At 42.0% G+C, this 13,978-nt stretch overlaps 1 protein-coding gene across 2 annotated transcripts in view; it reads right to left on the bottom strand.

Moving 5' to 3' along the window:
* Nucleotides 1-1,085: 1,085 nt before the first annotated feature.
* Galnt1 (polypeptide N-acetylgalactosaminyltransferase 1) overlaps nt 1,086-13,978 on the bottom strand; it is a 72,224-nt gene continuing 59,331 nt past the window's right edge. For both annotated transcript variants that reach the window (XM_040757946.1, XM_040757945.1), the window contains exons 11-13: nt 7,841-7,939; nt 6,936-7,070; nt 1,086-2,592 (exon numbers count right to left, since the gene is read on the bottom strand). In XM_040757946.1, coding sequence (XP_040613880.1) covers nt 2,446-2,592; nt 6,936-7,070; nt 7,841-7,939 — 381 coding nt within the window. In that variant the 3' untranslated portion in view covers nt 1,086-2,445. The remainder of the gene's footprint in view (nt 2,593-6,935; nt 7,071-7,840; nt 7,940-13,978) is intronic.

Genomic DNA, 13,978 nt, shown 5'->3' with positions numbered 1-13,978 from the left:
CAGAGAACAAGAACAGGGAAGACATGGCCTACATGATATCCTTGACTGGAAGGACAGTGAACAAACAGATTTGTCAAGCTACCAATTAGGACTGAGAAACATTCAAACAAACTGCAATTGACATGGAGTGAAAAAATTTGTGAGATTCAAATTATCTTAGCCAGGTTTGGTGGTTTATGTCTTTAATCCCAGTACTTGGATTGAGGTTGAGGCAGGAGGATTGCTGTGAGTCTGAGGCTAGTCTGGGCTACCGAGTGATGCCTTGTCTTAAAAACCCACCAGATCTTTACTTGTTATATACTTCTGAATACTTCACTGGTCAAAATAAGCTGGTTCTCATCCTTCAATTTCTTTTCATTCCTTTTCTTCTCAATTTGGTTCCAACAGAGATGAGTATCCGCCTAATACACAAACAGCTATGATGAAGGATCCACATTCTCTTCAAGGTCTCTTCAAGTAAGGCACAACTACTCAGGAATACTTTATGTTTTCAATGTATTTAGGAATATTTTAATTAGAAAAATAAAGGCAATGTGAATATCTACCAGGTTCTAAAAGTACCCATGAGTTAAGTCACTCACACCCCCACTTAAAAAGTGAGACAAAATATTAAATCACAATGCTGTTAAAATTTTACAATAAGGAATAAGATCATGCTATGCTAGGGTACAAAAATTGTAATTCTGAGCATGAAAATAATTTATTAGACATCTGACTTTTCAAACATTGGGCCCACTGGAGATAGAATTAACACAGCTCACAGAGAAGAAAAACTTCCAGCCAATACTGGCTTTTTGTTTCAGATTTTCTGGGAAGTCTCTGCATCCTGGAGGACAGTCTTACCCCAAGCATCCACAGGTTCAATGCTGACTGGATGATGAGAAATGGTATATACTCAACTGGGCAAATGTCACTGGTGATATGACTTCCAGGAACATTCTTAAGCAAACAAAGAGCACTCCCTGCAGTGAGTCTCTGATAGTCAGAGCAGAGAATACCATTAATATAACCGGACAAATAGGAAACAGAGTGTCTACATTTTGGACAGTGGGTTGCTATAGAAAAATGTCACAATGAGATTTCTGTGAGATCAAAAAGTAAACTTTAATTATCATCAACTTTAATACTTGATTCTGTCACTAAAAACCAGATTAAAGAAATGAGTTAACAAAATGGAGTTAGGGATGAAATGCAGGACTGTAATATGAACTCATAGCTGCACTTCTTTGGCTAACTCATTAAAAAATGCCAATTAATTATTTTCAGTCAATTTTATTTTTTTTTAAAAAAGCAGCAAACCAACATCACAACTCAAACCTAATCTAAATGTGCTCCTGACAGTGAAGCACATCTATGTGTGGAGTGAAAAAGGCTTTCAAAATAGTCCATCAGATACGATCTCCAAACCCCCGAATAAACGAGCAGTCTTTGTAAGCCTGTGTTTGACGACTCCCTGGGAACCGAGGCGTTATTGCTGGGAACACAAGTCTGCAGTACAGTAGCATGAGTCTTGGGTAGTAAGCATAAACAGTTGAATCAAGTTAAAAAGTTGAAAATGTGGTAAGAAACTGAGGAGGTGGGGGACGGGGTAGGAGAGAGTCTGTGAGCCTTGACCCAAGAGCAACTGAGACATCTCTTAACTTTTCAGTTGAGAGCAGGCATGTTAAATCTCCACTTGTTTTACAAGAAGGCAATTAAAACTTACAATTCCAACAGCCCACAAACCAAATAAGAATATTGTAAAAAGAAATCAAAACTGTGTTCAGAGCTCCACTCCATCTCATTTTCAGCACCCCAAGGAAAATAAAAGCATCCATGACTATCACAGATGAAAACAAAATGAATGTCACTAGAATCAATTTTTCCCCACTGAGGTATAAAATCTATATAGAAATCTGATACTATAACAAATTGTACTTCTCATAATTCTGTTTTAATTTCCTTTGAACCCTGTTTGATATAATTTTATTGTAAAAATGTTTTCATGATGCTGAACCTGGTCCAGTTCTTTCCACTTACTTTCCTATCAGGTTAATATTGCAGCTACTGGTTCTATCAGGAGCCTCTTCTACAGGAGGCACACTCAGCAGAAACGCTGGCGTGCACAGAAGCTGTGGAGGGGCCTCTGTCAGAGAGCACATTCCGCCTGCTGGGGACCTGAAGGCTATTCGCCACTGTTCTCGGTGAGGACTCTTCCAGCCCTGTAAACATCAGTGTGCCACAGTCTCACTACTTTGCAGTCTCATGTCCTGGGACAGGAAGGCTGGTTCACAGCAAGTGAAAAGCTAAAGGAGTCTGAGTTTTGATGGCTGATAAACCTTACATCCCACAGGAGAGGAAAACACTTTTCCTTCTTTGCTACTTAAGAATGTGGCAGAAATGTATGCTGAGGTAGCCCAGTCAATCCTTATTTTCCTTTCTTTCGTTGTTGTTGCAAATTTGGTCTCAGAATATTTCTGGAAGGGTGACATTTCGAAGAAGCCACTGCTGGGACCTGCTTCCAGTGCAGTCTCTAATGCTGGGCACTTGGCTGTCCTCTTCTGTGGCTTTATCCAGGCACTGGTTACTGTTCACATGCTGCAGGGTTAATTTCTGAAAGTAGCAGGGGAAACACACCTTAACTAGAAAGTGGAGGAAAAGGCACCCCACCCCAACCCTGAGATAGCATTATACTATGCTGACCAGTTTTGAACTCCCAGAGATCCTCCTGCGTCTGCCTCCCAAGTGCTGGAATTAAAATTGTGCACCAACACACACACACACACACACACACACACACACACACACACACACACACACACACACACACACACACACACACACACACACAGAGTTGGGACCTGGTGACCTATTTAAATGTGCAAGTATGGATTGAGCAAAGAAATAGACAAGAGACAGAAGATAAGAGTCGGGACTGCATCCAGTGAATACTGGTATCTGCCCCAAGTTTAGTGCTCAAAGTTCTTATACAACCCAACCAAAAGGGGTTGGGGGATAGGCAAAAGGACTTCCTTAATTCTCAAAATATCTAGTAACTACATCTTAGATCAAACCTCTTGTTATCTGGCATTAGATTAAGTATTCTGTTATCTAGGCAAGACATTCAGTGACCACACCTTAGCCCAAACATCCTTCAGTAGCCACACCTTAGACCTTTTAAGTCCTAGGCCTTTAGCCTTGAAAGAGCATGGATAGATTTGAACTCTGACCTTAGGTCAATATGAAACTGAGCCACTTTTATGGGCCTCGACAGCAAATAACCAGACAGAAAGACAGACAGGCTCTCTCTCCCTCCCTCTGTAAAAAGAAAAACCCAGGCCAAGTTAGTGACTACTATTTAGGCTCCTGGAACATATTTCCAAACAAGTATTTCGATTTTCCTTTCCTTTCTCTGTGATAAGGCTGTTTAATTCTGTGATTCTAAACTGTAAGATTTCAGAAACTTGGGTTCTTCTACAGGCTCAAACTTTGAGAATGCTGGGGTGGCTGAGACACAGCACAATCAGGCGTAAAGCAGACATCAGGTCCAGAAGTTCTCCTTGTCACACACAAGAGCACCGAGAAGACTGGGCTCACAGCCCAGACAGCTTGTGTTTTTCACTCTGAAGATAAATATCACAATATAATGCATATTTTGAGACGGTTCTGTAAGGCAGTAACAACAGTTAAAGTATGTGTTGCCTCACATGCAAAGGAGGCTCTAAGTAATCAGAGAGGGTTATAGCTGTCGACCTCCATGCTTATGTTTTAGATTTGATACTTTCATGCTGATTTTTAGTGTAATTTCTAAAGAGTGGGACAATAAGAGTAAATTAATAGTCATAATGGTCCACAATGAACCTGAGAATGTGTTCCAGACCAACAATCGCCAGTGTCCTAGAGTGGGTGCATGCTGAGTGACAGTGTAATGGATCACGTAGCTGCAACGTTAATGACACACATTAATTTATTCTTTACTCATGTCTTGACTTCAATGTGATCCTTTTCTCTGCTAGATTTCACTAAAAAATTTTATATTTTGCCACATGGTAGTGGCCCATGCCTTTAATCCCAGCACTCAGGAGGAAGAGGCAGCCAGATCTCTGTGAGTTTAAGGCCAGTCTGGTCTACAGAGTGAGTTCTAGCATAGCCTGGGCTACACAGAGAAGCCCTGTCTCAAAAAACACAACACATTTTTATTTTACTTTATGTGTATGGGTGTTTCGCCTGTGTGCATGCCATTGGAGGTCAGAAGAGGGAATCGGATCCCCTAGAACTGGAGTTACAGACAGTTGTGAACGACCATGTGGGTGCTGGGAATTGAACTGGGTCTTCTGTTAGAGCAGCCAGTGCTCTTAACCACTGAGCCAATGTTCTAGCATCTGAAACATCTAATGTTCACAAAGCCTCTTTTAAATTCAACTATAGCAGAAACTGATGATTGTATCATTCACTTCTGCTTCTGGTTCTGTATTACTTCGTGGTGGGTCAAAGTGAGAACTGGCCAATAACTGTACATTGTATACTACAAATAACTATTGTGCACGGTAGCTGTACCCCACACTGACCCGAGGCTCAGTGCACACTGACCCGAGGCTCAGCGTTATCTACTGCAATCCTCACAGATGCATGAGAACTGAACCTGGATGAGACTGAGTGCAGCTGTGGCTCCGATGGTGCTGGCTTTTCCCATGCAGGTGCTGTGTCTCACTGACTGAGGACAGCCTTGTCTGCAGTGTGGCAGTCTAGCAGCACAGAGCCCAGGCTCTGCATACATGCATACATACATGCCACCTGAGCCTTCTGTTTCAGTTGAGACAAAAACCAGTGCAGAGTGAAGGACCTATCCAACATTCCACACAACTCCCCACAAAGGTGGCACTCTTCCGGCTCACGGTCAATAACTGCTAAAAGCAGAATAAACCAAGCACAACAAAAATTGTGACTGGGCAGTTGGTTTTTCACCCTAATTTCTTTTCTTTCTTTGTTTTTTTTTTCCCCCCCAAGTCAGGGTTTCTCTGTGTAGCCCTGACTGTTCTGGAACTCCCTCTGTAAACTAGGTTAATTTCAAACTCAGAGATCCGCCTGCTTCTCTGCCTCCCAAGTGCTGGGATTAAAGGTGTGATCCACTACTACCAGGCTCCATCTCAGTTTCTGAAAACACATCTCTCTCCTTTCTCTCCTAGTAAGCCCAGAGGAGACCCTGGTGAAGAACCTTGCTCTAGAGCAGGCTCTGGCAGCTGGCAGAAGATGTAGAGCTCCAAGGCTCCAATACTGCACTCAGTCATCACAGGACTCAGCAGAGGACCTAGGTAAACTGACAAGTCTCCAGACAACCAGGTTTATGCACTGGGCAGGCAAGTGACACATTTTTAACTGCAACCTTCAACCTTTCAAGGGAAGGGTAAAAGCTTTCATTACTTATTGTAAAGGCCACCTACATAATAGGAAAAATGATCCTCTACTTCCTGACTCCAATCTCTAAATGTACAAGGGTCCAATCTCCATTGTATTTCAGGAGACAGCACAAGTAGTAAAAATTAAAGAGCTTACTGTCATATAGAGCACATGATACAAACAAGATCTGAACATGCACAAACACCCAAAGCTAATAAAAAACAGTAGAGTACTAAACAAAGTATCTTGTATCAAGAATTAAGAATCTTGCCGGGTGTTGGTGGTGCATGCCTTTAATCCCAGCACTCGGGAGGCAGAGGCAGGTGGATCTCTGTGAGTTCGAGGCCAGCTTGGTCTACAGAGTGAGTTCCAGGACAGGCTCCAAAGCCACGGAGAAACCCTGTCTCGAAAAACAAAACAAAACAAAACAAAAAAGAAAAAAAGAATTAAGAATCTTGGGTCTGAGATCTAACTTACACCATCTATCCATTGTGTGACCAGGAGCATTAATTTCTACCCATGAAACAGTGTCCTGGATTTTATTTCTAGGGTTTCTTTGCAATCTAGGACTTTATGACTTGAGGTTTCTAGTGTGGGCTGCTGACACACATGCTTTATTCTCTTTCTTGGTTGTCATGCTTTGATGGATGGGCTGCTCTCCCCCTCCAGAGCTCCCTCTGGAGTTCATTCAGGCTACTGGGTAGCAAGGCAGCTTGCCTACTCTTTCCTTTTCCCAGTTATTAAATCAGAGATGCTCCCTAGTAAACACATCAACAGTTAGCTTTATCCTGGAGTCTGTGAGAAACCAGCCTAAGACATTATTAGTTTCTTATCTGGGAAACAAACTTTGCAAAGTGATTTGAAGTTTTAAAACTTCACATCTCACATGTACAACCAGTTCTTTCTGAATACTCGATACCATCTCTAGGCTCCTACATTTCTAATTGAACGTTCACTTTTCAAATATCCAAGTACTTGCTTTCCCTGCCTTCCTTATAGCTGTGGGCTCACTATAGGACAAATCTACAACTCCCAAGAAATAAACACAGCTTGACAACAGGAAGAACTTATTTTCCAGAAAAAAAGAGTAATGTATCTAATGGTAAAACCACCCATGCGCCTTTCTTTCAGAGCAGAGATTAGTTATCTTGGATATCAGTGTATCCCTAATCCACATCTGAAGCTACATACCTAGAAACTTGTGTAAGAAAATGAAGAAATGAAGCCACTTAAGTAATTCAGTACTGCCTAACATATTGTTGTATTCCAACAAACTGAAAATAAGGACCTTTTTCATTTAAAAAATCTGTTGGTGTCACAATGGCTAGCTACTGGCACCTGCCGTAAGGAAACAGAGATATTGTATGTCCTTCAAGACAAGGGACAGTCACACTCACAATAGCAGTAGCACACATCCAGAAACAAAGACAATGTTTGGACCATATCTAGTGGCTGTAATGACTGTATCAGTTACTATTAACCTCACTGGCTGTAAAATATAAATGTGCCCAGTGACATGCTATATAGCTTCTCTATCTATAGACAACTGGGTAACTCACCACTGGGTCATACTCCCAGAGCTGGTTGCCTTTTAGATGGTGGCATTTGAGCATGGTAACTGGGCCATTAAGTTTGGAAACGTCCAAACAAAGGTCGTCTGTTCTAATCTCTTTGTTGGCAGTGTAGGAGAAAACCTGAAAAGGAAGCATGAGCCAATGTAAGCTTTAACAGTCAGCATTTCAAAGGCCAACATCGCTACATTTCGTAGCTACCAGACAATGAAGACACGGAAATCAGCTCAACAGACACAGAGGAACAATGAGACATAGATAAACACCAAAACTCAAGTGTAAACTTTCCCTGGGCTACTCTGAAATAACCGGCAACTATTTCAAGACACATGATTCTTTATTTCTTTTTTTTTTTCTTCTTCAGTTTTTCGAGACAGGGTTTCTCTGTGTAGCCCTGACTGTCCTGGAACTCGCTCTGTAGACCAGGCTGGCCTCAAACTCACAGAGATCCGCCTGCCTCTGCCTCCCGAGTGCTGGGATTAAAGCAACACCTGGCAATTCTTGTACATTGTTAAAGTAGTAAGAATGAAAGACTCAGAAAAGCTACACCAATTTTATACAGAGGAAAGTAAAAAGCTACCACAGTTCTCTGTAGGCTGAGTGTATTGTTAAGGGAAGTCTTTTTTTTTGTAAGAACAAAATAAATTCTGTGCTCAGCAATGTTAACTCAGTTGTTACAGGGGCACTTAACGATGTTTTATTAAAATAATCATTAGAAGAAGCAGGCCGATCCCTGAATTCAAGGCCATCCTAGTCTATATTGTAAGTTGTAAGCTGGCCAAGGTCACATAGTAAGATCTGAAAAAATTAAATATCAATCATTAGATTGAAAGCACCCTTCACCTAATACTCTTTATTATTTTTCTTTAAAGATATAAAAGCTTAATACTCACCTGATTACCTCCCATACCATGGCAATTGAAAATTCCAACCTTTTCATTCTCTTTTCTAGCCATGTTATCTAGACATTGATTAGTTTCCACATTCCGTATCTGTGGGACAATGAGACATCAGGAGTTAAAATGCATGACTCAACTAAAGGAGAGGTACATACAGATACACAAAAGGTCAATCCTTTATTATTTCTTTTTGCTGTAATCAATTTCTTTTTGCTGTAATCAATCCAGCTGTCTTGGAATTGTCTTGGTAGACCAGGCTGGCCTCAAACTCACATAGATCTGCCTGCCTCTGCCTCCCGAGTGCTGGGATTAAAGGTATGCATGCCTTTAAATAGTGGTGCAAACCTTTAAACCCAGCACTTGGGAGGCAGAGGCAGGCAGATCTTTGGAGGTGGAGGCTAGCCTGGTCTACAAAGAAAGTTCTAGGACTGCCAACTAGGGGCTTAACAGAGAAACCCTGACTTGAGTCCCCCACTCCCCACCAAAAAAAAAAAAAAAAAAAAAAAAAAAAAGAGAAAAGGTGGACTTAGTGCTCACTCAGTAGGAAGGAATTCACGCTTGGTACAGTAAAGACATAGTCATCCACACATAACTAGTAAAGTCATAGACTCTAGAGGAGAACCTATGACTGCCATTTTCCTAAACCAGTATCATTTCTAACTGCATTCTAAATACTTATCTGGGCAGCTTGCGACCCTCATTAAGGAAGCTTCATTTTTGAAGTAGTGGAGACCATTACAGAAAGTCACAACCGGTCAAAATACCGAGAACAGACTGGGATGCTCAGCCCCAAATGATAGAACACAACTCCTACAACAAAGGCTGGGAGCGTCATAGAAGGGGCAGAAAGACTGTAATAGCCAGAGGACCAGGGATTCTGCTTTCAGACAGTGTCTTCTATACACGACAGGGGAGTTGCATTAAGGATACTTCAACAATATGGTCACCTAAACATGACCTGCATAATAACATCACCAGATGACATGCCAATGAGGATGGGGGAAATCTCACAAGGTCCCACCTCTAAATGAAGAGTTATAGGCAATTAATGGCTGTTAAGAGAGGGAGAATCAGTTTTCTCAGGGACAAGTCTGATAGGTCATCCAATCCCAAACAATCAGTTCTAAACACATGTATATGAGAACAACACTAGACTCAAGTAGGGTGTATGTGTGTGTACACATACATACATATGTAACAATAATTACAGGAAGGGAAAGGGGTAGAAGTGATGTAAACACAGTACTTATACATCAAGGGCTTTTTAGTTTTAAAACTTTTCTTATTTATTTCTTTCACTTGCACTGTTCCTTCAGGATTTATATTTATTTTAAAATAGTCCAACTTTCAGTAATAACTTAAAGCAATTTAACAACTCCTCAAGGACAAAAGGTGTCCCTTTTGACAATGCCTCTGATGACTTCTCAGGAGACTGAAGACAGTTTCTGGCCAAAAGAGCACTGGAAGGTGGCATATGTGGAAGCAGCCGTGGGGCGGTGCAGATTCCACTTTCCATGAAACATTAATCCACTCCACAGAAGCTGTCTAACGGAGTCATCAGAAGAGGAGTATCTGGGTATCTGTAAGGCACGCAGAATACTGCCTAACGTATGAGAACCATTAGAACAGTCTGAGTCAGTGATGGTCAGGCAGGGCTTCTATCTCTTTGTGGTTGCTTACAATACTCGATGAATTAACAACTACTAGCTACTATGAGGAAACATTTATTTTGGTTCCAAATCCTATAGTCAAAGCTCCGGAAGGCAGACTTGGTTAAGAAAGACATCCTAATAACCTTAGTCTAGAATGAGACTTTCCATCTACAAAAGGACCACAGACTACGTTTCTGAGGCAATGGCAGGAAGACCAGATGGTAAAGTCTATGCCACTTGTGAAGTCAGCAGGCAAGAAGGTAGGAGGCCAACTTGCCTTGGCAACCATCTACCATGGGTTAGACAGGTATCATCTTTTTATTAACCCAAACTCAGAGTCCAGCTAACAATACTTAGGCACTGTCAAAAATTGGGTCAGTTCAAAGAAAAAGAAACAACCTTTCATTCCCCAAAGGAACGGCTGCTCTAAATCCTTCAGAGGTATGCCACTCAACCTAGATTTTACTCACTGAAAGGACAGAATGTGCAGGAAAGGGGAGGGTCGTGGTTTTACTCACTCACTGGCATCAGCTCCCTGCTGTGACCTCTGTACTCAACTACAGCCTTGGGTTTCTGTTTGCCCTCTTTCCCGGGGCCTCTGTCACCAGCAGCCCCCCCTGCCTTACTCTCAATCAATAATCTGCACTGACCTGAAGCCACTCTACAAGAGGACTTCTCAAGCATCCACAGACGACCACTCTCAACTGACCTATACTAGACCCTCACCTCTCCTTCCTATTCCGTCCCAAGGATGAACTGCATGTGTCCCATCCTTTATACCAAAGACCTCCCCTCCATGCTGGATCTCCTATCCATTTAAAGCACAATGCCTACACTGCATCTTTCTCTCTTTCACAACATGAAACTTACCACTGTAGCCAGTTTCAAACAGACAGCTCACAAGTGTTAAGTCCATTTACACTGCTAGAAACAGATCTCCAGAACCTTCCCAGTTTACAAACCTGAGCCGCTTCAGCCGCTAAACATCTTTCCTGCCTCCATCAGTCTGCGGTAGCTACTACTTTCTGTTTACATGCACACAACCACTATAGGAACTTCACAGAAGTGAAATTACACTTCAAAGTGCAATTGTGAGCTAATGTATATATGTCAGGATGTCTATCCTTTTGAAGACTGAATGACTTCTCACTGTATGTACATGCAACTTTATGCTTACCATTCATCAGTCTGGGATATGAGTGGCCTCTGCCACTGAGGCTAGGCCAATAGTGCTGCCATGAGCACGGATCTCTCTAAGATCCTACACATCTGGAGGTCAGGCGCTGCATCACACAATGGCTGTGTTTTACTTTTTGCAGTGCTGATGAAGAGTATGAGTCAGACCCTAGTCATGCAGTGTTAACTTTCTGAGGAACTCCAAATTATTTTGCAGACACGCATCATTTCATAGGCCCACCAAGAGTGCACACAGGTCCTGACTCTCCTACACCCTTGCTTATCTACGTGCTGTTTTTATTTTCCCCAGAAATCATCCTAAGTCATGGGAAGCTGGCTTGGTCAAAATTTTTTTTTAGGTCATTCTCATTAGCACAGGCTTCTTTCCTTTTAAAGTAGCAAACACACTCAATAAATGTTTATTGAATACTGAAATCTAAGTCTGAATCTAATCATGACCACCAACTCTTAGGCAACAGAGATCAGGCTCCTCATTCTTAGGCTTCTTAAGAAGGGCACTTGAATGAGGTTCTGATGGAGCGTGTTGTATTACAAAGGACCTCTTCAGGGGACAGAGTAGTACCCACAGGAAGTGGTGCAAGTCCTAAACGCCACATTTTCAACAGTACTTAGACAAGACTCCACATTCTACCCCCTTGCTTACGCTTATGCTGGCAGACAATTCATTCTGACTGGATTTAGGAGCCACTTAATGATGGCCATGAGCAGGTGCAAGACTTGAGCATCTCAAAGCTATACTGTAATTTTTAAAGATTATTTTAAGTGTATGAGCGGTTGCCCACATGCATGGCTGTGTACCCACTATTCATGAAAGTCACAAGAGGGTACCACATCCCTTGGGACTGGAGTTATAGATGGTTATAAGACACCATGTGGATGCTAGGAATCAAACCCAGTCTCCCTGCAAGGGCTTCTGAACACTGAACCAAACTGTCCAAAACTTTCCTTCCTTTAGCATCACTCCTGATTTCATAAACGATGACGTCATTAATCCATTCTTACACAAACTTCCTTGTAACTGGGTACAGCATGGTTTCAAGGGAATCAAACATTCTCAATAAAGTTTCAAAGAATCCTGTCACAGCCTGGCAGTTGTGGTATACGCCTTTAATCCCATCACTCAGGAGGCAGAGACAGGTGGATTTCTGGGAGTTCAAGGCCAGCTTGCTCTACAGAGTAAGTTCCAGCACAGGCTCCAAAGCTACAGAGAAAGTCTGTCTCGAAAAAAACAGAAACAACCCCCCCAAAAAACCAAAACAACCAAGCAAAAAAAAAAAAAAAAAAAAAAAGAATCCCGCCATAACCAAGGCCTCAGGCTGCAGCAGCCCCCGAAAACCATGAAAACTCTTCTTTCCTCATGGTCTCCTCTAGCCACCACTCACTTCTCTCTATTACTTTACAGAAAAACGCCTTGCTTTGCAAGAATGGTATGCATTCAGGGTCTACACTTCCACGCTCTCCACGGACACTTTCGAATCACTGAGGCAGAAGGCACTAACAAAATCTCCCTAATGCTTCATATTCAACAGAGTTAAGCACTTCCTTTTTGAGACAAACCTTTCACTCAAGTCTCTGAAACATCATTCTCCTGGTTCTTCGACTTTACGTTTTTGTTTTAATTTTTGATACAGACTCTTGTTGGGGAAGTCCTGTGTATATGTCAATAAATTACTGCTGGCCAATAGGAATCTAGATAGGTGGGGCTAGGAATCCAGGAGGATTCTGGGAAGGAGAAACACAGGAGAGTCGAGATGTAACGCCATTGGGGTAGGAAGCCCAGAAACCTCTCCGGTAAGAGACATACTTAGATTAACAATTATGGGGTAATTACTTAAGTCAGAGCTAGCCAGTAAGAAACAAGCAAGGCCAACAGCTTCATAATTAATATAGCCTCCTGTGTGCTTATTTGGGACTGATGCGTCTCTAGAACCAGGCTGGCGGGAAGACTCCTCTCAATAAAAAGCTTCCCTTAACAGACTCTCATTGTGTAGCTCTGGAACTCACTATGTAGACCAGGCCGACTTCAAATATGCAATCCTGCCTCTGTCCTCCCAAATACCAGGATTGATAATGTCCATGATTTCCAAACTCTGCCAGCTGCCTATGGCTGGGTCCTCTATCGTTTGGTCCTCTATATGGTTTGTGTGTGTATACAACAATGTATGTACATGTGTGTATGCATGAGTGAGGGTTCACACCTACCACTGTGACAACCTCAGGTGTCAGTCTTCACTATGAAGAGGAAGCTAAGCTTGAGTCTGGCGCCTTAGACCACTGGGCCACCCTGACACGACAGTCTTCACTATGAAATGGAGTCTTTTCTCTTCTTTGTATGCGTCACTGCATAAACCAGGCTAAGTGGCCCAGGGACTTTCAGGGATTTTCCTGTCTCTGTCTCCCATCTCACCACAGAAACACACACATGCGCTCAGCTTTATGTGAGTTCTGGGGATTTGAACTCAGTTTATGTTTGTGAGGCAAGTACTTTCCTCATTGAGCCATCTCCCAAGCTCACCCTCTGTGTTGTTATCTTGCTTCTACAAATAAAGCCTGTCTGAAGGTCAGGGAATGGACCTTGCCACTAGCTAACCATAGAGGTCTGGAGGTCTGTACAGACAGACAGGGAGTGAGAAGTTTCTGTCAAGTCTAGAATTTACACATTATCCTTCTGAGGTCTTTGATGGAGTTGAAGACAGATAGTTATGGTTTTCCTTAGTTATGATAAATGATAAGTTACATACAAAACTTTACATTCACAAAGATAGCATAGATAACAATATTTTCTTTAAATTTTGCCAAATATTAATGAACTAAATATTGTTAACTACAGTTCTTGTTTGGTAACTGTTTTATTATATATAATTTTACTATGTTAAGGTTAAAACCTTCCTTTTTATTTAGACAGAAAAGAGGATATGATAGGGGATGTCCTTCTGTATCTACGTTTCTCTTATTGGTTGATGAATAAAACACTGATTGGCCAGTAGCCAGGCAGGAAGTATAGGTGGGGTTACCAGACAAGGAGAGTTCTGGGGAGTGGAGATAAAGAGGAGCTGTTAGAAAGATGCCATGTAGCTACCAGGAAGATAGGATGCCAGGAATTCTTCAGTAAGATAAGGCCACAGAGCAATACATAGATTAATAGTTATGTGTTAATAATTAGGAGAGAGCTAGCCAGTAAGAAGCCTGAGCCGCTAGCCAACAGCTTGTAACTAATACAAGCCTCTGTGTGTTTATTTGGGACTGAAGGGTGGTGGGACCAGGCAGAACAGAAACTCCATCT

Source organism: Mesocricetus auratus, unplaced genomic scaffold (genome assembly GCF_017639785.1).
Source record: "Mesocricetus auratus isolate SY011 unplaced genomic scaffold, BCM_Maur_2.0 Super-Scaffold_100015, whole genome shotgun sequence".
Taxonomy (NCBI): Eukaryota; Metazoa; Chordata; class Mammalia; order Rodentia; family Cricetidae; genus Mesocricetus; species Mesocricetus auratus.
This window is presented reverse-complemented; position numbering and strand designations above follow the sequence as displayed.